Below are 22,700 nucleotides of genomic sequence, written 5' to 3' on the forward strand. Positions count from 1 at the left end.
ACTTGCAGGCTGGTTGGAGAGACACGGCCTCCATGACCTTCCACGATCACCTGTTCTGATGCGGGGGGGACCTGCACACGGAGCAGGAGTGGAGACTGAACGAGAGACAGTGGGTGGTGGGCTCAGCACCCAGGAGATGGTCAGTAAGAGCTGGTCAACAGGTTGCCTCAACAGGTTGAAGCAAAGAACTGACTCATAGGAAAAGAACCTGATGCTGGGAAAGACTGAAGGCGGGAGGAGAAGGGGACAACAGGAGATGGTTGGATGGCATCACCGACTCGATGGACACGAGTTTGAGTAAACTCTGGGAGTTGGTGATACACAGGGAGGCCTGGTGTGCTGCAGCCATGGGGTCACAAAGAGTCGGACGCGACTGAGTGACTGAACTGAACTGAACTGATGCCTGAACAAGTATGAAGCTCAGACAACGTGGTCTAGCAGGTTTCCAGCTCCCCTTATCCCCCTTCCTTTTTTTGGTTACAAAATCCTTTCTCTAAGTGAAACCTCAGTAGGTGAGACCCTAAGAGCCTCTGATTGATTGACCCTCTGATTGAGGCAGACCTCTGCACTTAAGGCCCCTTTCAAGAAGGGCCTTTCAAGAAGCCCAAATCCCCATAGAATACATTGTGAAAATGCTGGGGGGTTTTAGCCAAACTTTAGAGACAGATGCAGAGTAGATGTGTAATTCAGAGAGAAGCCAACTCTCCCCAAATCTCCCAGTGAGGGGCCGTGGGGACCAGCCCTGGTGTCTCCCCAGTGGCACAAAGGTGGGAAAGCTTGCACCCATTTGACAGAGGGGCAAACAGAGGTGCAGAGAAGAGACAGGACTTGCCCCAGGCTGGAGGCAACCCTGAAATTTCCAACCTCCCTAACGACACGCGGGGCGTGGGCTACGCACCGTGGTGGTATAGGCAGCATCAGGGTCGTCCTCCAGCACCCGGGAGAGCCCGAAGTCAGACACCTTGCAGACCAGGTTGCCATCAACCAGGACGTTGCGAGCGGCCAGGTCGCGGTGGACATAGCCCAAGTCTGAGAGGTAGCGCATGCCGGCGCCCACGCCTCTGAGCATGCCCACCAGCTGCACGATGGTGAACTGGCCGTCGTGCGTCTGCAGAGGGATGCGGTGCGGGCTTCAGGAAGGCTCCTTGAAGTTCACAAAGGGCCTCCCTGCTTAGGAAGCATGCTAGTGTCGAAGGTTTGTTCTCACGTCTCGTTTACCCTCACTGCAACCCTGAGAGGTAGGTAGGTAGGTGGGGTGTGAAGACTGGTCATCCACTTTGCCCAAGGGGAGAGGGAGACCCAGAGAGGTGTGGCCCTGTCTCTGACCACCCAACAGACACATGGCCCGGCAAAGGCTGGGAATCTCGGGGTTTCTGGCCCGCACCTCATGCCTCCCAGCTGGGTGGGGCCCTGGGAACCCACAGAGCCACTGCTCTTAGCCTGTGTGCACGAGAGGGCGGCAGGACCCACAGCAGAGGGGCTTTCACGTGATGGGGGCTGAAAGGCACTTGGATGGACTGACCTGCTCCACGCCTAGCTCCCCCTTCCCCAAGTCTGTTAGGTCTAAGCTCTGGGGACGAGGGGGTATTTGGAGACCTCACATGATCTCCCATCACCCAGACTGAACTTCCCTTTCCCGGCCCATGTGGAAAGCAGAGTGGGGCACGCACCCTCAGGAATGCATCCAGAGACCCGTTCTCCATGTACTCAGTCACGATCATTGCCAGACGGCCTGGGGGGTGGGGCGGGGTGTAACAGGGAGGAAGTGGTTCTTGGTAGGGGATCAGGGCTGCAGGGCCGTGACCCCATGAACATGCCACCCCCCGCCCCACTATGAGCTGCCATGAGCTGGGCCAGCACCATGGGGCCCAGGGAACGTAGGGTTTCCACTAGGGTCCTGGGCTCTGGGTTCCCTTCCCTGCCAAGTCATCCAGGGACCTGAACCAGGGGGACAGGGCAGGGCAGGGTGGTAGATGGATGGACCCAGAGCCCTGACCCCAGCAGGAGGGGCTCTGAAGGCTGAGGCTGTTTTCCGCCTGGCACCTACCGCGGGTGACGACACCTTCAAGGCGGATGATATTGGGGTGGTCAAACTGACCCATGATGGACGCCTCACTCAGAAAGTCCCGCCGCTGTCTCTCCGTGTAGCCGGCTTTGAGGGCCTTGATGGCCACGGGCACGTCCCGCTGCCCTGGCATCCGCAGCCGCCCGTAGCAGACTTCCCCGGACTCGCCTGTGGACCCAAGCAGGGCAGGCAGGGGGCAGACGGTGGGACCTTCCCCTCCTCCACCTGAACTCTGCACTTGACCCGTCTTGCACACCCATGTGCCTGGCCATGCCTGGCATCTTGGCGCCCTGCTCCCTCTGCCCGGTGTGCCCTTCTCCCAGGCACCTCCAGGACGTCCCCACATGCCCAAGCCCTGCAGCTCACCAGAGCCGATGATTTTCTCGATGTGGATCCGAGACGCCTCGATCTCTCGGGTGAAACCACGGCCCGTCCGGCCCGGCTCCTCGTAGGTGTGGGGTTCTGTATAGAACTTGGGCTCTGGAATCTTCCCTGGAGGGTGGTGCAGGGGCAGGAAGACCGGTGGAGGTGCTGAGGGGCCAGGAGAGAAGGGACATCACTGGGGTCCCTGAGGACGTTCCCTCCCAGCCCTTCCCTGAGTCTGGGAAGGGTCTGAGGGTGGGGTGAGAAGCGTCTTCAGGAATCTCAGGATGTGGGGGGCAAACAGCAGGCGTCTAGTAAGTGCTTGCCAAGTGAAAACAGGGTCTCTATGGAATGGCTCTGAGATCTCTAGGGGATCTGGGGATTTCTAGTGCATTCTGTATGTCCGACATATTTCTGGGCTCACTTTCAGGGTCCTTAAGATCCTTTTCAATTGGTCAAACTAACCCAAGGTCCTTATGAAGATCTTTCTCATTCCTAGGGTAGGAGTGTGACCAAGAGTGGTTTCACCACAGTACCGACTTAGGTAGATGGAAAGTGGTTCTCTAAAAGACTGGGTTAAGAAGGATTCTGAGGCCACATTCAGGCTCCATGGGAATCAGAACCATGATTGATTCTACCATGGGCAAAGAAGTGGAGTGTTGAGGTAGGTATCTTCATATTTGCCTTGTTTTCTGAGGTCTCTGCAGGATCCTGAAAAAGTTCTCTGTAGCAAGGGTTCTTGTCCACGAGTATATGACCAACCCCCCCGCCCCCGCCAAAAAAAAAAAAAACCTGTGTGTGAACATGTGTGTGAGTGCAGAAATCTGTGCAGTTCTCTGAGAAGATCTCTAGAATCCTCTGCAAACCCAACAAAGTGGAACCGCAGCATGCCCCTGGGGGCTGGGGGCTGGGGGCTGTGGAACATGCTGCTGTCTCTCTCTCCGGGGCTCTAGTCTCTTCTGCGAGCACTTTTCCCCTTCCCTCCTTTTCTCAGCCCCAGCCCAGCACTGACTCCTGCTCTGATCCCCCCTCTCCCCTCTGGACCCTGGGGCTCCTGCACTCACCCTGCCCGTTCTGATAATGCATCTTCTCCTCATCCGAGTGCTGGAAGGCCTTGCTGTAGCCGCAATGCCTGTGGAGGAGGACGGTCCTCAGCTTCAGCCCTGACCCCCATCAGCGACACGTGCGAATTCCCCCTTTCTTTCCCTCATCCCCTTTCAAGTCAGCTCCGGCCACCCCAGCCACTGCCCTTGGGACATCCTTGACATTCACAAACACGGCATGGGACTTCGCTGGTGGTCCAGGGGTTATGAATCAGCCTTGGAACATAGGGGACTCGGGTTCAATCCCTGATCAGGGAACTGAAGTCCCACATGCTGCAGAGCACCTAAGCCCATATGCCACAACTAGAGAGTCTGTGCACCGCAACGCAAGATCCCGCATGCCTCAACTAAACCCCACGCAGCCAAATAAATAAACATTTTAAAAATACTTCGTAAAAAAACACTGTATAGTTTACACAGTTGAGTCCACTCAGCCTTCGCGGCAAAATCTATGGTATCCCTGGCTCAATTTTACACAAAAGCACTCCCGGCAGAGGGTCTGGGAGACGAGGCTTCTGATGCCAACTCTGCCACGTGACCTCAGCAAGCCCCTTCCCTCCCCTGGGCCTCAGTTTCTCCGTCTATGGATGATCTTTCCAATTCTCGCTGAGCAGGATCCGAAGCCCACCCCGCCTCCCTCTGGAACCGAGTGGAGAGTGACTAAGAGCCTGGTCTTCAGTTTTCTAACAGATCTGTGTTCTGACACCTATTTAGCTGAAGTGGCCTCACCTCTCTGATCCCCCGTTTACTCCCTGCAGAACGAGGTCAGAATCTATACATCCCTGGGGCACCGTTAGGATTGAATGAGATGGAGGGGGTCACGCTGCAGGGAGACCCAGTGGGACTGGCTGGTGGGCGGACATGGCATGAGGGAACGAGAACCAAGGAGAATGGCTAGGTTTGGGGCTTGTCACGCCACGAACAGTGGTGCCACATTCTGAGACGGGGCTTGGGGAGGGGCTGGTCTGGGGGTGCTGTGTGTCCAAAACACATTCGAGTAGAGGTGGGAGCGGGCAGCTGGACCTCAGGGGAGAGGCCTGTGCGGATGCCACGCTTGGGGGGATGTCAGCGTGAAGGTGGAATTCAAAGCCGCGGACCCTGATAAGGTCACTGAGGAAAGGTGCAGGGTAAGCGGGTGAGAGAGGAGGATCTGGATGGGCCGGGGCCCTCCAGCTTTTGGAAGCTGGTTAAAGAGCTGGAGATGCAGAAAGACAAGGCTGGACAGGTGGATGGAAAACAGGAGGTGGGCCTGAGCATGGAAGGCGGGAGGGAAAAGTGTGCCAGGAAGGAGGGAAAGAACAGGTCTATCCATAAGGGAGGCCCGCCCCAAGCACAAAGCGTCACTGGCTGGGCGGGGGCTGGAGATAGGCGGAGACACAGGAGCTCAGGGTGGCCGGGGGCCCAGGACCACCCACCTCTTCTTGCAAATGAGCAGGAGGAGAAGCACAACCAGGCCAGTGATGAGGGTCAAGCAGATCCAGACGATGGTCCGGGTGTCATAGCGGGGCCCTGCGTGGGGAAAGCAGGGTCGTGGGGGCGGTGTTGCCTAACGTCTTACCCCTGGCCTCAGAGGTCTGGCAGCCTTCCTGGGGCCCAGTGGCAGCCTCCTCAGCTCTGAGAGTCGGGGCACAGGTTGCACCTGCCTCTGCCCCGACCCTCCCCTCTACAACCTGCCACTTCAATATCCTGCTTCCCAACCTGGTGCCACCACTTCCTGGGATGGTGCGACCCGGGCAGAGTCACTAGACTTCTGAGCCTCAGCTTTCTCACTGATGAGTCCAAAACCTGCCCACCTGCCCTGCCTGTTACTGTAAATGACGAAGCTGGGTGTACAGTGCATTCTGGCCAATTAACCCACAGCTTCTCCAGGGAGATCCCAGCATTACTGTGAGTTGTCAGACTGGAAAACTGAGGCCCAGAGAACTCAAGGAACTTGCTCAAGGACACACAGCGTGGAGTCAGGCAGGATTCCTGCTTGGATGGTGCCAACGTGGTGTCAAACCTAAAAGCACTTGAGACACACAAGTTCCAGGGCATGCCAGGCAAGCGGCAGGGCGTCAACTAAGCCTTGGAAACCCGCGGTCCTAACACTGCCCCCTGGAGGGTGCTGAGCACAGGAGAAGACCCCAGTTGGCTGGAGATGTGGTGGGGGTGGGGGGGTGGGGGGGAGGGCGGTGAGCAGAAGATTCCCAGGCTTGAATGTGCGCTGGAATCACCCCCAAGGGTTTTGATCCAACCAAAATTTCTGGGGCTCCAGTCCCAGGGTTTCTGATTGCAAAGATGTGGGGTGGGGCCTGAGAATGAGCATTTCTGACACTTCCCAGGGGCTGCGGTGACTGCGGGTCCTGGACGATGCTGTGGGAACCGCTGTTCTGGAGGCGGGGGGTGGAGGGGGAACGATACTGGGGAAGGAGCACAGAGCCTGTCCCCAGGCTGATCAGATTCAAGTCTTGCTCTGCTGGGTCACCTTGGGTAATCTGTTTGACTGCTCTGACGCTCATGTTCCTCGCCTGAAAAATGGGGAGGTGGACACTGCCAACTCCCTAGAGGGTCTCAGGGTCATCCTGTCAGCAAGGAGCACCAGGATCCTGCCAGTTATACTGATGCTTGGGAAAAGCCCGCAGATGATGGGCTGTTATGAGCTCTGTCACCCGGCGTGTGTAACCTCCCTTCTCTGAGCCTCAGTTCTTTTTCCACCTATGAACATGGCAATCGCTTCCCACACCGCCCCAGCGCCTACTAGCTCCTTTCCTCTGACCGCCACGACCCTGGCCCCGCGCCCTTGCCCCTCACTCCCTACACTCACGGGGTTTCCCGGTCTCCACCTCCATGGCCTGGCTGAAGCGGCCGCAGCCGGCCGAGGTGCGAGCTCGGACCTGGAACACGTAGCGGGTGCCCGGCTTGAGGCCCGAGACAGTGGCCCTGGTGGTGACCGCCTTGAGGGTGGAGTAGCTCTGCATCTCCTTGTCCTGCCCGTGGGAGGGGGGCGGTCAGCCTCGGTCCCCCGCCTGCCGCCCTCCCCTGCTCCCGTCCCCGTGGGTGGTACCTTCTCGTAGTACTTGATCTCGTACTCCAGGATGATGCCGTTGGGCTGTTCTGGCTCCTGCCACAGCAGCGAGACGCTGGTCTGCCCCGCTCGCTCCTGGCGAATCACCACCACCTGAGACGGGGCTGGGGTGCAGAGGATGGGGGAGGGGGGCTCGGTTAGATCAGATGGATAGATGGGTGATGCTGAGGACTGGCCTGTGTGTCCCTTGCCCAGGCACGGCCCCGGGATGCTAGCTGGGACCACACTCACCCTGCCAAGTGTCCTGCCGCTGCCCCAGGAAAACCAGTCCCCTCTGCTCCTCCTGGCAAATGACTGCCAGGTAGCCTGGTCAGTTACGCAGGGTCAGCGCAGCCTGGCTCCCATCTAGGATGCTGGGCTGGGCTGGACCCACATGAGGCCTGACCACCCCAACTTCCACCGCCTCCTCCCTGGCCAAGCCGGGAGGAAGTTTGCCGGACCCCAGCCAGCCCTCCCGAGCAGCGCTTCTCATCTGCCCTGACGTCTGTGTTGCCACGTTGCCCGCCCCTGCCCAGGGCCTCGGGGGGTGTGCGGCAGGACCTCAGGACTGCTCAGAGAAGGAGGAAGAAAAGGAGAAGGGAGGGAGAGTCAAAGGAATGGGCACCCTCACTGCCTGGGTTTGGAGGGCGTGAGTGGGGTGGCGCTGGCTACTTAGAGAAGGGACATGAGCTGACCTGCTGCCCATGTAAGCTCAAGTACCCTGGCTGCCACACTAGATCACCCTTTCACCCCCTGGCTCATTCCCTCATCCTCCCACATCATCCCCACCTCCTGCATTCTGGGCAAATGCCTCTGACATGAGCCTGACGGGAATGTCATATGTCAACCCGGCCATAGCCAAATGGAGGGGACTGCTCTCGGAGCTGTAACCTCGTCCCCCCTGCCCCCTCTGGCCACAGCCTTCCTGTTTCCTCGCTGCTCACCCTCCAAAGGTTGGAAGACCCCTGAGAAGAAGTCCTCACTCAGGGGAGATGGGGCTGGGTGAGTAGGAAAGAGAGGAGGGTCCTGGACCAGTTGGGGGTCCTCTAGCTTTTGGAAGTTGTTAGAGAAGAGTTGTTGGCCATGAAATTAAAAGACACTTGCTCCTTGAAAGAAAAGCTATGACCAAACTAGATAATATATTAAAAAGCAGAGACATTACTTTGCCAGCAAAGGTCCGTCTAGACAAAGCTATGGTTTTTCCAGTGGTCATGTATGGATGTGACTGTTGGACTATGAAGAAAGCTGAGCACCGAAGAATTGATGCTTTTGAACTGTGATGTTGGAGGAGGTTCTTGACAGTCCCTTGGACTATAAGGAGATCCAACCAGTCCATCCTAAAGGAGATCAGTCCTGAATGTTCATTGGAAGGACTGATGCCGAAGTTGAAACTCCAATACTTTGGCCACCTAATGGGGAGAACTGACTCATTGGAAAAGACCCTGATGCTGGGAAAGATTGAAGGCAGGAGGAGAAGGGGACGCCAGAGGATGAGATGGTTGGGTGGCATCACCAACTCAATGGATGTGAGTTTGAGTAGGCTCCGGGAGTTGATGATGGACAGGGAAGCCTGGCGTGCTGCAGGCCATGGGGTCACAAAGAGTCAGACACAACTGAGCAACTGAACTGAACTGAACTGAGAAAAGAGGGGCTGGCAGAGACGGAGAACAGGCCAGACAGGTGGATGGAAAGTGGGGGGTGGGCCTGGGCATGGAAATCAAGAGAGCAGGGGAGGGAGTGCCCACTGCAAGCTGAATTTCTAGGGACAGGCGGGCAAAGGCGTCCAACTGGAAGTGCCCAAAGGTGTCCGCGGAGGAGAGGACACAGGTGTGTGAGCATGACAGTTCTTTTCAGGAAGCTTCCACGTGAAAAGAAGTAGTCTGGTGGCTGGAAGGGTGTTTGGGTTCTTGGGAGGCTGTTCTTTTTAACAATGGAGCCCCTGAGCTGTGTGAGTAACTCCGGGTTCTCCTTCACCCCCGACTAGCTGGTCACCTGCCTCGGCCACAGGCAGGGGCAGGGCGTAATCCTCGCTGAGTCATCAGCATCGAGTGGAGAGCCTGGCATCTGATGGGTGCTCCACAGATGCCAGAAGAATGAGGGTCTCTTGGGAGGATGAAGCCTTGGCCTCTAGGAGGGAGGTGCCCTGGGCTCTGGGCTGGGAAGCTTGTTTCACCTGGGAGCGAGACAGACCTGGGTTCGAATCCTGACTCGACCACTTTTATGCGAAGACCCTGGGTGGCTCTGGGCCTCAGCATCCTCCTCGGTAACACAGTGGGAATGGAATCGCTGGGCCAGGCCTGCGTGGTGTTGGAGGACACGAAAGTGGGAGGGGTGAAGAGCCACAGGGAGTGTGCCAGGGGACTGTTAACGGGAAAGCCGCCACAGAGGGCTCTCGGGTCAGGCCGCTGCTTGACAGGCAGGACCCACCAGAATGCGGAAAGAAAGGGGCTACATTCAGCCCAATGACTGACTAGAAACAGAGAGCTAAATGGCTGTTGCCCAAACTAGTGTGGCCAAAACCATCCCAGGGACAGCAGTGGCCGCTGTTCTGGAAAACGACAATCAGAGTGACTTTATTTTTTAATGACATTTATTGAGCACGTACCATGGGCTAGGTGCTGGCCTCAGCAATTTTATTTCCTTCACTTAAGCCTCATGACAGTAATCGCGCAGGTATGATTATTCCTACTGCAGCAGGGAGGAAACAGTGGCAGGGGGGAAAGTTCTGGAACCCAGGCCTCGGATGGTCATGCTGGTCTACCTCGGGGCTTTCTGGATCGCTCCCACTTACAGGAGAGCTTCTCAGGTGGCGCCAGCGGCAAAGAACCCGCCTGCCAATGCAGGAGATGTAAGAGACATGGGTTCGATCCCTGGGTTGGGAAGATCCCCTGGAGGAGGGCATGGCAACCCATTCCAGTATTCTTGCCTGGAAAAGTTCATGGACAGAGGAGCCTGGTGGGCTGAAGCCCACAGGGTCGCAAAGATCATGTGTTCTATTTTTCTAAGGGCATGAAAAGCCTGTAGCTCGGCGTCCTGGTCAGGAGGACAGGGTTAGACAGATGGGCACTTGCCCAAATGCAGCCTGCAGCTCTGAGGCCGTGGAGGGCGAGGGCTGGGGAAACTGGGGACCAGCACCTCCGCCTACCTGCCTGGTTCGTGGTGATGTTGACCACGGCGGCCCGGCGGGGCTCGGGGCTCAGGTCAGACACGCCGTTGACTGCCTCGATCCAGAAGGAGTAGTTCATGTGGGCCAGCAGGTTGGCCACCAGGAGGCTGGCCTGCACCAGGCTGGTCTGCTGGGGCACGAAGCGGGTGCCACTCCCGCACGTCTCGCAGTGGCCCAGGGCCCACGGGCAGCGGCGGCACACGGCGTTGTAGGTGATGTCACTGCGGCCGCCCCGGTCCAGGGGAGGGGCCCACTCCAGGGTCACAGACGTCCCGTTCACGCTGGAGATCAGATTCACTGGTGCCGAGGGGGGCCCTGGGGCGTACAGAGAGACAAGCGGGCCTGGTGGGTGTTCTGGGCTGGTCTAGCTTCCCCCACCAGATCAGGGAAGAGCTGCAGTCCCCTGCGATCCCTCGGGATGAGGGCACACCCACTGGATCCTCTGGAAGCTCCCCGAGGGCAGAGCTGGTGTCTCTGCCCTCAGAGTAAGGAGCGCAGTGTCAGGGTCTGGGCACGGAAGCCACCCTCCCCATGCAGGACCACAGGGATACTGGGGTCTGCTTCACAGAAAGTCTGCTTCACAAACTTTTCCTCCAGAGTCGGGGAGAGGCTGCACACAGCAGTCCCCCCGGGTGAGATGCTCCAGGCACTTGCATTCCACACTCCACTCCTTAACCCCCGCCTGGACTCCATGTAAAGGACACGGAATGCTGTGGTGGAGGAGAGTGGAGCCTGTGTCCCACGAGACCCCCTCCCTCCCCACCATCCCAGGGTGGGCCCCCCCAGCTTGGTCAGCACAAGGACATTGAGGAAAGGGGTGGGGCTGGGGGCTGGGGTAGGGTCCCGGGGGTGGGGGTTTGAACAGAGGTGGAGGGGGGGTAATGGAGACCCCCGAGGCTCAGAATCCCAAACAGGGAATCTTGGATTTTAAGAAAACAGAATCTCAGAATCACAGAGAAACCTTCGAATCTGCAGGGTATGGAAGGCAGATGTCTAGCCTTTCACAAGCTTAACATTCCTAGAAGTGGAGGGCACTGCATCGTGGATCTGGGGAGAAATCGGAGTCCAGCCAGCTGAATGCAAGTGTCCACAAGCGAGAGCTGGGCTCACTCGGCCTGAGGAGCCCAGAGTGGTCACCATGTCCCTCGCCTTCCTCTCTGAGCCTGCAGGTGCCCCAGAGGGCAAAGGGACACAGGAGGGGAGGAACCGTGGAGGGAGGGTGTGTGTGTGTGTGTGTGTGTATGTGTGGTGTGGTGTGTGGGTGTATGGTATACGAGTGTGAGTGTGCGTGCATGTATGGTATATGAGTGTGTGTGTGTGTATGTGTGGTGTGGTGTGTGGGTGTATGGTATATGAGTGTGTGTGTATGTGTGGTGTGGTGTGTGGGTGTATGGTATATGAGTGTGAGTGTGAGTGTGTGTGTGTGTGCATGATATATGAGCACACCTGGCCCTCACCGGCCTCTGCAGGGGGCCTGGGGCTGAGTGGGGATGGAAGCGGGGGCAGGGGACATGGAGATCACGCTGGGGGATAAATTCTAGAGCAAAGCTCCTCAGCGCCGTGTCAGGCCCCCCTCACGCCATCCCAAGAGCCCAGGGCGGGCGAAGTGGGGAGAGGCTGAGCTGGCTGCAGCTCCTCCCAGCTGGGCTGGGGGTGACAGGCCTCTCCAGGTGAGGGCAGAGACCAGGAGGCCAGTGAGGAGCTGCATCGGCAGAAACACTGACAGCCACACAGCCCTGCGGGCCCGGGGTCCGGGTCCCTCAGAGTGCCCCAGGTACGGGCATGCGCACACGCTCTCCAGGCACACGTCTCCCTGGCTGGCCAGGTGTGTACACGCCAAGCTCACAGAGCTCCACGGGAACTCAGGAGGCCACTGCAGGTACCCAGATGCACACACGTGTGTGCACTGTACACCCGGGGGCACAAGCACTTGATCAGCTCACGCTCTACGCAGGCATCTTCTGTCCCCCCCACACAATAGCAGCTCCTAGAACTCAGGAGCTCCTACCAGTGCATCAAGGTCATCACTGATGGGGGGCATCTTCTGATACTCGCCTTGTCTCAGGGGCAACCCCCTCCACACCGCTTGCCCACCCCAGCCCCCGGGACACTGGCATGACCACTGGTTCAGAAGATGCCCATGGTCACCCAGTGCTGGAAAGGAAGGAGTCCAGCTCTTGGTCCGCCCTTCAGAGCAGAGAGGACAGGCCGAGGGAGGAAAGGCAAGATTTCCCTGGAGAGATGGCAAGTGACCGACGACAAGAAGCTGTGGGCCCAGAGAGGTCAAGGGCATGGTGGAAGGGTCGGAGTCACCCCTGGGCCCAGACCGATCCCTGGCCCAAGAGAGTCACCTGTCCCTGCCTCACCTGCAGAGACCTGGCTCCCTGGGGGCACGGGGTCCTGGTTTCTGGGGCCATTGGGCGGTACTCACGGGTGCAGGCAGCGGATGGCGGGTCCAGTGCCGCCCGGTAGTAGCTGAGGTCGCAGCGGCAGGCCTGGGCGGCAGGGGCCGCAGAGTGGCTGTGGGGAGGGCAGCGGGCGCAGAGCTGGTCCCCCGGGGCCGACTTGTAGAAGCCCAGCTCACAGGCTGTGGAGGAGAAGGTGGCCTCAGGTAAGCCAGCCGGGCCCCGCTGACGGGCCTCAGGGATGGGGCTCTCAGGCCCAGGGCTCCCAGGGGACAGTGGTCCAGACCTTCAGCATCACCCCTTTCCTATCTCATCTGCAGGTGTGGGGTCTGAAGCTCAGAGGCAGCTGGTGACTTCCACAGGGCTGCACGGCAAGGCAGGGGCAGGGCAGAGGCTGGGACCCTGACACCTGAGAACAGCCCCACAGCTGGCTCAGGAAGAAACCTCTCTGAAGGCCCCTCATCTCCAACGACCCCTCCCGCCCAGGCTCCCAGGCTTTGTCCCCCTCACAGGGCACCACGAGCTTCAGGGGCAGGGGTCACGGCTAAGAATCCAAAGAAAGTGAAAGAAAGTTGAAGTCACTCAGTCGTGTCTGACTCTTTGCAACCCCATGGACTGTAGCCTACCAGGCTCCTCCATCCCTGGGATTTTCCAGGCAAGAATCCTGGAGGGGGTTGCCATTTCCTTCTCCAGGAGACCTTCCCGACCCAGGGATTGAACCCAGGTCTGCCTCATTGTAGGCAGACGCTTTACCATCTGAGCCACCAGGGAAGAATCCAAGGGGGGCCAAAAAACCCCAGGAACTGGTCCTGCGTTGGGCGGGGGGGGGGGGGACAAGAAAGCCAGCCAGGGAATGGGGGTGGGCGGGAAACATGGCTGGAAAAGATGAGTGATGAGACCAGAGGTCCCCAGACGTGCGCAGACACGGAGACATCCCTAAGAAAACACGGACCCTGGGCCATCACAGTCACCGAGTTAGGAGAGCGAGGGGTGTGGCCTGGGAAGCTGTGTCTTACAAGTGCCCCAAGCGATGCCGACCGTCTGGGAATTGCGGGCTCCTGACGCTCCCAGAACCCGTGTCACCGTCGCCGTGGCTGGGACTGACGCATCTCGCATCTGACCCTCTCCGCCCTCTGCCTCACCCGCCACGCGTCTCTGCCCTGATGGCCAAGCAGCCCCCAGCCCCACTGCCCCAGCCCCAGCCCACCCCATTCCTTCTGCCCGTTTCCAGGAGCAACTCGTCTACACCAGGCTCTGAGCTGGGTGCCAGAGACACAGCCTTGAACAAGGTCCTCATGGTCTCTGCCTTCAAGAAGCTGGCCTTTTTCAAGGTGGGGAAGACTCAGTAAAAGCAGCTGTGATCATTTCCAGAAGAAAATAAAAGCTGAGGATGTGGCAGACGGTAAACGGTGGGCGGAGTGACCGGCCCTGAGAACAAGTCAGCCGTACAGGGAGAGCAGTTGAGCGTGTTGGGGGTTCTCGAGTGACACTGCCAATCCAAACCCTCGCAGGCTCCCCGTGGCCTCAACAATAAAGCCTGGCATTCAAAGCCCCCTGGAAGCCCCCGTCAGTGCCACCTCTCACACCCCCCTTTCTCAGGTCGAACTAGAGGACCACCCAGTCTCCGTACTCCGTGCCTCAGGGCCTTTGCACATTCTGTACCCATTCTCCTCATCTCCCTGTCGAATTCTTTCAAAATTCCTTTTCACTGTGCCTTTGATGCAGCCTTTCTGGACACCTCCACACACACACAAACACATACAGGCACAGACGCGACCACTCCCCTCTGTCTTTGCATCCCTGCTTAGTCTGACCACCTGCAACACTATGGCTGTGTTTTTTTCATCTGTGTATCTGACTCTCTCTCCTCGAGGGCAGATGATCTCTCTGAGTAGGGCCTTATTCATCTCAGAGTTCCTAGGGTCTGGCCCAGCGTAGAGCTGCCAACACTGGTGGGAGTTTTCAAAGTGAGCTAATCCTTCCATTATCTGCTCTGAGCAGAGACAGACCCCAGGAGTTCAAGAGGACCAAATGCCACCCCGAGCGGCGGCTCCCAGCTCCACCTGTGGAACTGAATGCTTTGAAACAGGGACCACCAGGAAACACTGGGCTCTGTCTCTGCCGAGTCCTGTTTGGGAAAACTCGGGGCTTGAGAGAAGCTTCATTTGATTTGATTGTATCTCTTGATTATAATAGCTAAACTCCAGTTAATTTGGAAAATTCTACAAACTTGGGAGGAAACTTTCAATCAGGAGACATGATGATGTCCTTAAGTTGCTTCCCAGACTCAAGAGACTGTGAAGCCAGAAGGCTGGAGAGTCGGGGAGAACGTGGTTCAGTTTTGAGACCTCTTCCCTGGCCTCTGGGGAGGCCCCTGACTGGGGCCAGGTGCTTGGAGTTGTGGGGGGGCTCCTAACTGACATCTTGTGACCTTGCCTCTCTTCCTGGGAGCCCCCCAGGAGGCCCAGTGCTGGGGCACAGCCCAAGAGCGTCCTTCTGAGCCCAGGAAGCAGGCAGAGGAAACAGGTTTTACACTTCGCCAGCAAATATTTATCCTATCTGTTGGTGAGCTAAATGACGTTCTATCACACTGGAATCATCCGATCCACATCGATTAATGTCGTGGGAACCACCTGCTTATTCTGTTTGTCGTCTACTCCTTCACCCACATTCACCGAGCTTCTGCGATGAACTGGAGACAAACAAGAGCTAACGCTGCTTTCAGGGAGCTTTCTGAGCAGTGAGGGGGCAGACCAGTCCACGTGTGGTGTGACATCTCCGTGTGACACATGGCACTGAGGAAGCGCCCCAGGACAGCCTTTGTGTTTGGAGTCCCGGACCATTCAGAGTTCAGCGGGTCTTCCGTCAAGAGCAGAAACTCAGGAGCAGGCTGCCTGCTGGGCTCCTTTGCTCATGCAGTCCCCTCCCTCCCTGAGGCTAAGTGACACTGGGCAGGTTGCTGGGCCTCAGTGTCTCCATCTGGAAAATGGGGATAAGAATAGTTCCTACCTCTGAGGGCTGTTGCGAGAATGACAGGAGTGAATACATGTGAATTCACGCCAGCACAGTGCCCGGCACTTGTTACTACCACCCTACTTAGTGGGCATGAATACAACTGTTTGGCAGAGAGGAAACAGAAGCTCGGGGGAGCTTGAGGGCCTCGCCCCAGGCTCCCAGCTGAGCCAGGATGCAAACCCGGGTTGAGAGGGAGCCTCCGGAGCCGGGGCCTTTCCCCCACCAGCCTCTCAACACCCGGCCTCGGCTTAGAGGCAGCTCCGCCATCCCGCCAGTCCACGGGGGGGTGGTTCTCTCACGCTCGGCTAATACCCATATGGCTATAAAGTGTCAAGGCTAGATTAATCCGCTCAATGAAAATAAAATAATCTTTAATAAGAATACTAATCACCAGGCCTCGGGGAGCCCGGAGACCTGGAGGCAGAGCCGGGAATTAATGGCCGAGACAGATGGAGCGGCTCTGGGCTGGGGCCCGCAGACCCAGGGAGCTTCCGGCGTCTGTGGTGCCTGGTGTCGGCCGCGGGCCAGGAGGGGCTCCCACCCCTGCCGAGGGCACCTTGCCCGGGCCGCCTGTCAGGCCGGCAGCTGCCAGGGGCCCCGGCCACCTCTCTCCTCTCCCCTGCGAAGAGCTTGAGATTTGACAAATAAGGTGTCTGCCGGTGGCCGACCAAAGGAAATTAATTCTAAATCAGATTTTAAACACAGTCAGGAAGGCAAAGGAGCTCGTTGTTCATGCTGCCCCTTCGAAATGAGATGCTCTGATATTTATAGAAAGATGATTAGGGCCGCAGAGGGTGGCTTATACTCTGCGTCCAGGTGGCAGAAAGGACGGTGCTAGGGACTTGGGACTCTGGGCGGCTGCTGCGTTGCGCGATGTTCTGAGAGGCCCTTCCACTCTCTGGATTCGGGATAGGGGGGGCGCAGCCACGTGGGTGGCGGGGGGAAGGTAAGTGGGTCAGGAATTGGGTGGTGTGGGGAGTTTTCTGGTCAGAAGCTTGGGAGATTTGGGATTCAATCAATACTGCTAGCTGTGAGCTCTCGGGATGTTCACTTGGCCTCTCTGGGCCCTTTTCCCCACTGGTAAACCACACTAGCTCCGCCCAGCTCTGACGTGCTTCCGTGGGTCCCCGAGGCCTGAAGGCGGTCTCAGGAAGGCTTCTAAAAAGCCACGTGATTGGGCTGGTCCCCTCTCCTGGGCTCTACTGTCATCTCTGTAAAACCAATGGCTGCCTGGCCACGAGGGTGAGACCACCGAGACAGGAGCCTGACGGCTGTCGCCATAGCCCTGGCCACTGCTGCGGGCCTCAAGCTCTGGGTCCCTTCTCCTGTCGCTAGAAAGAAGGTGGAGGGGCACTTGGGCAGGGGAGGCCGGGACCCCCTTGCCCAGCCCTGTTTGCTCAGAGAGAACTGCCCGATGGAGAAGGCCAGGGCCCCACGGGTCTCCGGAGGTCCCTCTCAGGCTGGGTCTGGGGCTGCAGCTTTGAGGTCATCTCAAGTAGATCAGCAAAGGCACGCCGTCTGTGCCCAGCTCCTTTTAGGCCCCTAGCCCTCCCAGTTCGCGGGCTACCCACCAAGGAGTGGGTGGGGGTCCCTGGGCCCCCACAGGGCCGCTGGCCCCGGGCTCCCATTAGGCGAGCACCTCAGTTTTGCACCTGTGCTGCTTCTTCAAAGGAGGCCAGCAGACACTGAACACGCCCACCAACAGGGTTGAGAAACGCCTTTCCCTGTGTGATTTAAAACTGGCATCCTGTCCCCAAACCCCACTGCCTGCAGTGCACGATGAATTAGTATTTTTTTTATAAAACCTGTAATTATCTTGCAACTGGCATAATTATGTTGTATTGTGATTTAAATGTAAAAATCAAAACAGGCTGCAATTCCCTAACCCTGCTTTGGCATTACTTTATTATTTTTTATTAATGTGCCAGAAGTGTGAGGAAATGGGAGTGGCCTTGACTTCTCCCAGCTCTGGGGACGTCCGGCTGCTCAAGCGTTGGGGTTTTCACCAGGACTCCTGCCCTTGACATGCTGTGGGTCCTTGGGCAAGATGCATTCTCTCTCTGGGCTTCGCTTTCCATCTCCACCAAAAAAGGAGGCTGGAGCAGTACCTCTGAGTGAGGCCCCCACCCTGAAGTCAGGAGGACCAGTCTCCCTCGAAGGGCAAGGATGCACGCTGGACAAACAAGTGGCCTGGTGTTCTCCCTGGCTCAATCCAGGGCTGGAGACAGCTGACCTTGAGCAGGTATCCACAGGCCGGCCCACCCGACTATTACAGCTTATATAGTCCTGGTTACTAACTGTTTTAATGTTACCCCAGGGAGGTGGGAAGCAAGGCTTTGCAGAGGGCTTTATGGACAGAGGAAGCTGTTCAGGGCTCTGGAGTGAGAAAACATGGGATCAGATCCCTACTCTGCTACTTAAGTTGAGGGGACTCAGTTTTCCCCTCTGTGAGATGGGGATACAATACCTAGCTTTGAGGACTATTGTAAGGATGAGAAGCTGTGAACTCCCTGGAGACAGGGATGCCCTGTGCCTCTGTCCCCTGTGCATGGATGAGTTACTGACATGATCTGTATGAAGTGCTCGTTAAAGTGCCTGGCACATAGCAAACACTTGAAAACTTGTCTCTAAGAGATTTTATTATCCCCATCAGAACACGGGGATGTTGGGAACTGGGTCTAGTGGGGAATGCAGTCGGGATGGGCCAGGGAGAGGTGAAAAGCCTACACGTAGCTCAGAGCAAGATAGACCTGACTTGCTACAGGTCCACCTCTCATCAGCTCCACCTCTCATCAGCTGTGAGACCTAAGCAGGACACGATCTCTTGGGCCTCAGTTTCCCCACCTGCAAAATGGAATTATAATACCTGCCTTGCTACAATAAGCCAATGAATTAATGTCCTAGGAATCCCCTTGGAAGCTGTAAAGGTGATAGCAACGTTTGTTGCTACTGTTACCCAGCGGGAAGTTGAGAAGTACAGGGATGTCTATGAAGGAACTGGGAGAGGCTGGAGGACTGGGGAGCCTGGCAAACTAGGCCACAGAGGGTAGAACCAATCCGGAAACAGGCAAACGTCCTAGAAGATGCTTTGGAGTTTAGGGTCCAGGAGAGTGAACTTATAGCAGTCAGCAGGGTAAAAAAAGATTTAAGGGCTTCATAGACGGAACCAGTGGTAAAGAACCCACCTGCTAATGCAGGAGATATGAAAGACATTGGTTCGATCCCCAGGTTGGAAAGATCCCCTGGAGGAGGGCATGGCAATGCACTCCAGTATTCTTGCCTGGAGAACTCCATGGACAGAGGAGCCTGGCGGGCTAGAGTCTACAGGGTCGCAAAGAGCTGGACACAATGGAAGCGACTGAGCAGAAGGAAACCGGACAGCCCCAGGGAAGGGCCAGAAAGGGCCTGCTGGCTGGACGGGAGAATCTGGTCCTGGAGTTCCTGGGCAAGACAACTCCTAAAGTGGACGGGGTGGTCTCTGAAGCTCCCTTGAGCATCATCTGAAATGGCCAGCCTGTGTCCTGCTCCTGTGAGCACCCAGGGGCCTTCCTGCTGGCTAGGACAGAGGCATGGTGCTGAGAGGCCCGAGGGTCCCTCTAACTGTGGTCCCGGGGCCTGTGTAGGAGCAGCTAAGGGCTTTGAGGATATTCTGAGTGTCTTTCAGGGCCCCATCCCAGTCTTCCCCGAGGCTGTCTGGGGCACAGGCCCTGGTCTCTCTGATCCCCACCCAGGAACATCTCCTTCCCCAGGAGAACCAGTGGTTCCCACGGCAGGCTTCACCAGGCTGGGCTGAGTGGCTGGCCTGCCATGTGTCCAGCCCCTGGGGAGATCAAGGGATGGCAGAGGGCAGCCAGGCTAGGACCAGTAACAGCTGGGGCACCAGCTGTGTGAGCTCATCAGCCCTCCCGGTGTTCCTGGGCTGTTGGGGTGCCTGGCTGCACCGATCCAAGATGCGTGTCTGCTGACCACACACACACGCACACATACATACGCACACAGCCTGGACTCTGGGCCCTGCTCCTGGTCTGTGACATGGGAACCCCAGCAGAACACCTGTGGGAACAGGTGCTATTTCAAGACCCAGAGGCTCTCGGCTGTGCCCTCCCCCACATCTCTAGCTGAGTTCCTCCTGCTCGCGGGCAGACACACCCAACGCACCTGGACACACCCTGGCTGTCCCCGCCCGCCTATCTTCACAATGCCCCTGTACGCCACGCGTGCGCTCACCCTGAGCCCAGATTCCAATCGACACCCCCTCCTCAATACCGTAGCAGTTCAGTGGTTCTGAGTCTGGACTCTGGAGCCAGACTTCTGAATTCAAATCACAGCTCTGTGACTTCCCAGCTGTGCGACCTTGGGGAAGTTACTTTCCCTCTCTGGGCTTCAGCATTCTTGTCTTTAAAGCCAGGATAATAAAAGCTCCTATTTCACTGGATAGCTTTGGGGATTAAATGCGTTCATACGTGAAAAGCGCTTAGAATACTGCCGGCTGTGGTAGGTTCCATCGCTGTCCCTAACACGAGTAGGTACCCAGTTAGTACACCGCAGTCACACAGGTGCCCAGAGATGCAGCTCTGCACAACACCCACGGAGGAGCTACCTGGCTGTGGTGTTTTTCCCTCCCGGCAAGACACATACAGCCTGGTGGCCTGGAGACCCAGGAGCGCTAGGGCTTCATGCTTCCTCCCAAGTGCTGTGAGCACCACCCAGACACCTGCCGACTGAGCCAACCCTGCCTGCCAGCCCCACCCCCCGCCAGCCCTGCCGGGACTGAGCCCAGCTGTCAGCCCACCGCGCAGAGGCGTGCTCACCCACGCAGGCGTCCCGCCGCTCCTCGTAGCCCGCACTGCACACGCACTTGCCGATGGGCACCAGCCACTCGCCCTCGGCGCTGCAGTACATCTTGGGCGTGTCCCGCTCCTCGGAGTGCCGCACGCACTGGCCCCGCACCTCCACCAGCGAGGAAGAGTCGGCTCCCGTCACCGCCTCCGAGAAGGCGGCCAGGTTGCGCACCATGGTGGGGCACTTCCTGTAGTAGATGCGGAGGGACAGGATGGCCAGGCAGGCGCCGATGTCCTGGAAGGCCAGGTAGAAGCCGCGCTTGCTGAGGGGCCCCACGCCGCGCACCTCCGTGTTGAGCTTGAGGCGCCGCACGCCCAGGTCGGCCCCCGTGAAGCTCTCGTCGGCCGCGATGGTGTCGATCTTGAGGAACTGGCTCTCCTGCGTGCTGGCGCCCAGGTCGCGGTCCGACTCCAGGTAGTAGAGGTTGAAGGTCTCCTTGCAGGTGCCCAGCACGCCGGGCATGCTGTTGCAGTCCCGCAGGGTGAACTTGATCTCGGCATAGACACGCCGGGCACCGTCACGGGGCACCCAGCTGGTCCGCAGCCAGTTGTTCTGGTTGGGGCTCATGACATTGCATACCTGGTACGTGTGGATGGGCTGGAAGGACTCGTCCACCTCGTTGATGGAGTCCCACTGCGGGCAGAGAGACCACAGCCGGCTGAAACGAGAGGCAGCGGCTGGCCCTCTCTTGCCACAAGCCACATGCACAGTGCTAAGGGAGGTCTGGGAAAGAAGACTGAACATTCTCCAGCCTCAAGGGGCTGACCTTCCAGTGGACTGTCAGCCATCAAGAGGCCAAGCACCCCACACGTGGTTATGGGGAAGGAGTATTAGTCACTCAGTCGTGTCCGACTCTTTGTGACACTGTGGACTGTAGCCCACCAGGCTCCTCTGTCCGTGGGATTCTCCAAGCAAGAGTACTGGAGTGGGTTGCCATTCCCTTCTCCAGGGGATCTTCCCGACCCAGGGATCAAACCTGTGTCTCGTCCATCTCCTGCACTGCAGGCGGATTTTTTACCGCTGAGCCACCGGGGACATCCTGAGGAAGCGTTATCTGTTGCCTTTTCACAGAACCAAGGGGTTCAGACCTAGAGCCGTGTGTCCAGGGTCACATGGCTAGTGAGTGATGACGCCAGGACTGGAACTGATGCCAAAGCCACAAAGCTCTGACCTCGTTTCTACACAGCTACTCTGTCACTCCCAGAGTGGGGTGACTTGCGTGGGGAAGTCAGTGAGCCCACCGCTCCAGTTTTCACATCAGCTGCCAGAAAGATCTTTTTAATTGCATGAAGCTATGTTGTACCCTGGCCTCAAATCCTTCAGCAGCACCCCCCTGAACTGGTGCTTGTTGAGTGACTGTCTGATGGATGGATTCCTCTGCCTTGCTGTGTGTGATGTTCCCTCTGCCCCCACCACGGGCTGCCCTGGCTGCGGGAAAGTTGAGTATGATCACTTCTGTGTCAGGTGCCAGCCAGGCGTCACTGATTCAGAGATAAACCAGTGACCATCACTGACACAATCAACGGAGTGAAAAGGCAACCTGCAGAAGGGAAGAAAACACCTGCAAACCACGTATCTGATACAGGATTAGTATCCAGAATATATAAAGAACTTCTACAATTGAAACGCGAAGAACCAGACAGACCTAATTAGAAAACGGGCAAAGGACACGAATAGACTTTTCTCTAAAGAAGATACACAGATGGCTGAAGCGCACGTGGAAAGATGCTTAGCGTCACCAAGCATCAGGGAAATTCAAATCAAAACCACAGTGAGGTGCCACTTCACACCCATTACCTATCATCAAAGCAACTGAAAATAACAAGGGTTGGCGAGGATGTGGAGAAATTGGAACCCTGTGTATTGCTAGTGGGAATGTTAACTGGCGCAGCCACTGTGGAAAACAGTGAATGCCAAGAAACTAAACATAGAATTACCACAAGTTCCTCTTCTGGGTGTGTACCCGAAAGAAACAAAAGCAGGGACACAATCAGAGATTTGCACACCCGTGCTTATCACAGCCCCAAGGTGGAAACGCAAATGTCCCTCTGGATAAATGGACAAACAGAATGTGCCCACTGATACAGTGGGGCACCGGGAAACTCTGACACGTGCCACATGCAACGTGGGGGAACCTTGAAGACCTTATGCTGCATGAACTAAATCAGGCACAAAAGGACAAGTCCTATATGCTCCCACTTGTATGAGGCGCTCACATCAGGTTCCTAGAGACAGAGAGTAGACTGGTACTTACCAGGGGCTGAGGCGAGAGGGTCATGGGAGTTATTATAGTTTAATGGATACAGAGTTTCAGTCTGGGAAGATGAAAGCATTCTGGAGATGGACGGGGTAACGGTCACATAACAGTGTGAATGGACTTAATGCCACTGAACTGGAGGCTCACAAATGGCTAAGATGGCAAATGTTGTGTTAAGTGTATTTTGCCGCAGGAGGAGAAGGGGACAACAGAGGATGAGATGGTTGGATGGCATCACCAACTCCACGGACATGAGTTTGGGTAAACTCTGGGAGTTGGTGATGGACAGGGAGGCCTGGTGTGCTGCAGTCCACGTGGTCGCAAAGAGTCGGACACGACTGAGCGACTGAACTGAACTAATGAAAAGAACTGCACAAGAAATACTCTCTCCCCGCAAGCCCCTCACATTCTCACAGATAGAGTGTGGAGGGTGTGGGC

General features: G+C 57.2%; 1 protein-coding gene across 2 annotated transcripts in view; it reads right to left on the reverse strand.

Moving 5' to 3' along the window:
* EPHA8 (EPH receptor A8) overlaps positions 1 to 22,700 on the reverse strand; it is a 35,550-nt gene that overhangs the window by 3,054 nt on the left and 9,796 nt on the right. Inside the window, exons 3-13 of one of the 2 annotated variants that reach the window (XM_061393841.1) lie at positions 19,975 to 20,638; positions 12,175 to 12,330; positions 9,723 to 10,058; positions 6,578 to 6,702; positions 6,338 to 6,500; positions 4,947 to 5,040; positions 3,493 to 3,560; positions 2,432 to 2,596; positions 2,048 to 2,233; positions 1,671 to 1,732; positions 899 to 1,108 (exon numbers count right to left, since the gene is read on the reverse strand). In XM_061393841.1, coding sequence (XP_061249825.1) covers positions 899 to 1,108; positions 1,671 to 1,732; positions 2,048 to 2,233; positions 2,432 to 2,596; positions 3,493 to 3,560; positions 4,947 to 5,040; positions 6,338 to 6,500; positions 6,578 to 6,702; positions 9,723 to 10,058; positions 12,175 to 12,330; positions 19,975 to 20,638 — 2,229 coding nt within the window. Of the gene's footprint in view, positions 1 to 898; positions 1,109 to 1,670; positions 1,733 to 2,047; positions 2,234 to 2,431; positions 2,597 to 3,492; positions 3,561 to 4,946; positions 5,041 to 6,337; positions 6,501 to 6,577; positions 6,703 to 9,722; positions 10,059 to 12,174; positions 12,331 to 19,974; positions 21,758 to 22,700 lie in introns of those variants that run through there. The other variant, XM_061393837.1, reaches the window with a different exon arrangement.

This window comes from Bos javanicus, chromosome 2 (assembly GCF_032452875.1).
Source record: "Bos javanicus breed banteng chromosome 2, ARS-OSU_banteng_1.0, whole genome shotgun sequence".
Lineage (NCBI taxonomy): Eukaryota > Metazoa > Chordata > Mammalia > Artiodactyla > Bovidae > Bos > Bos javanicus.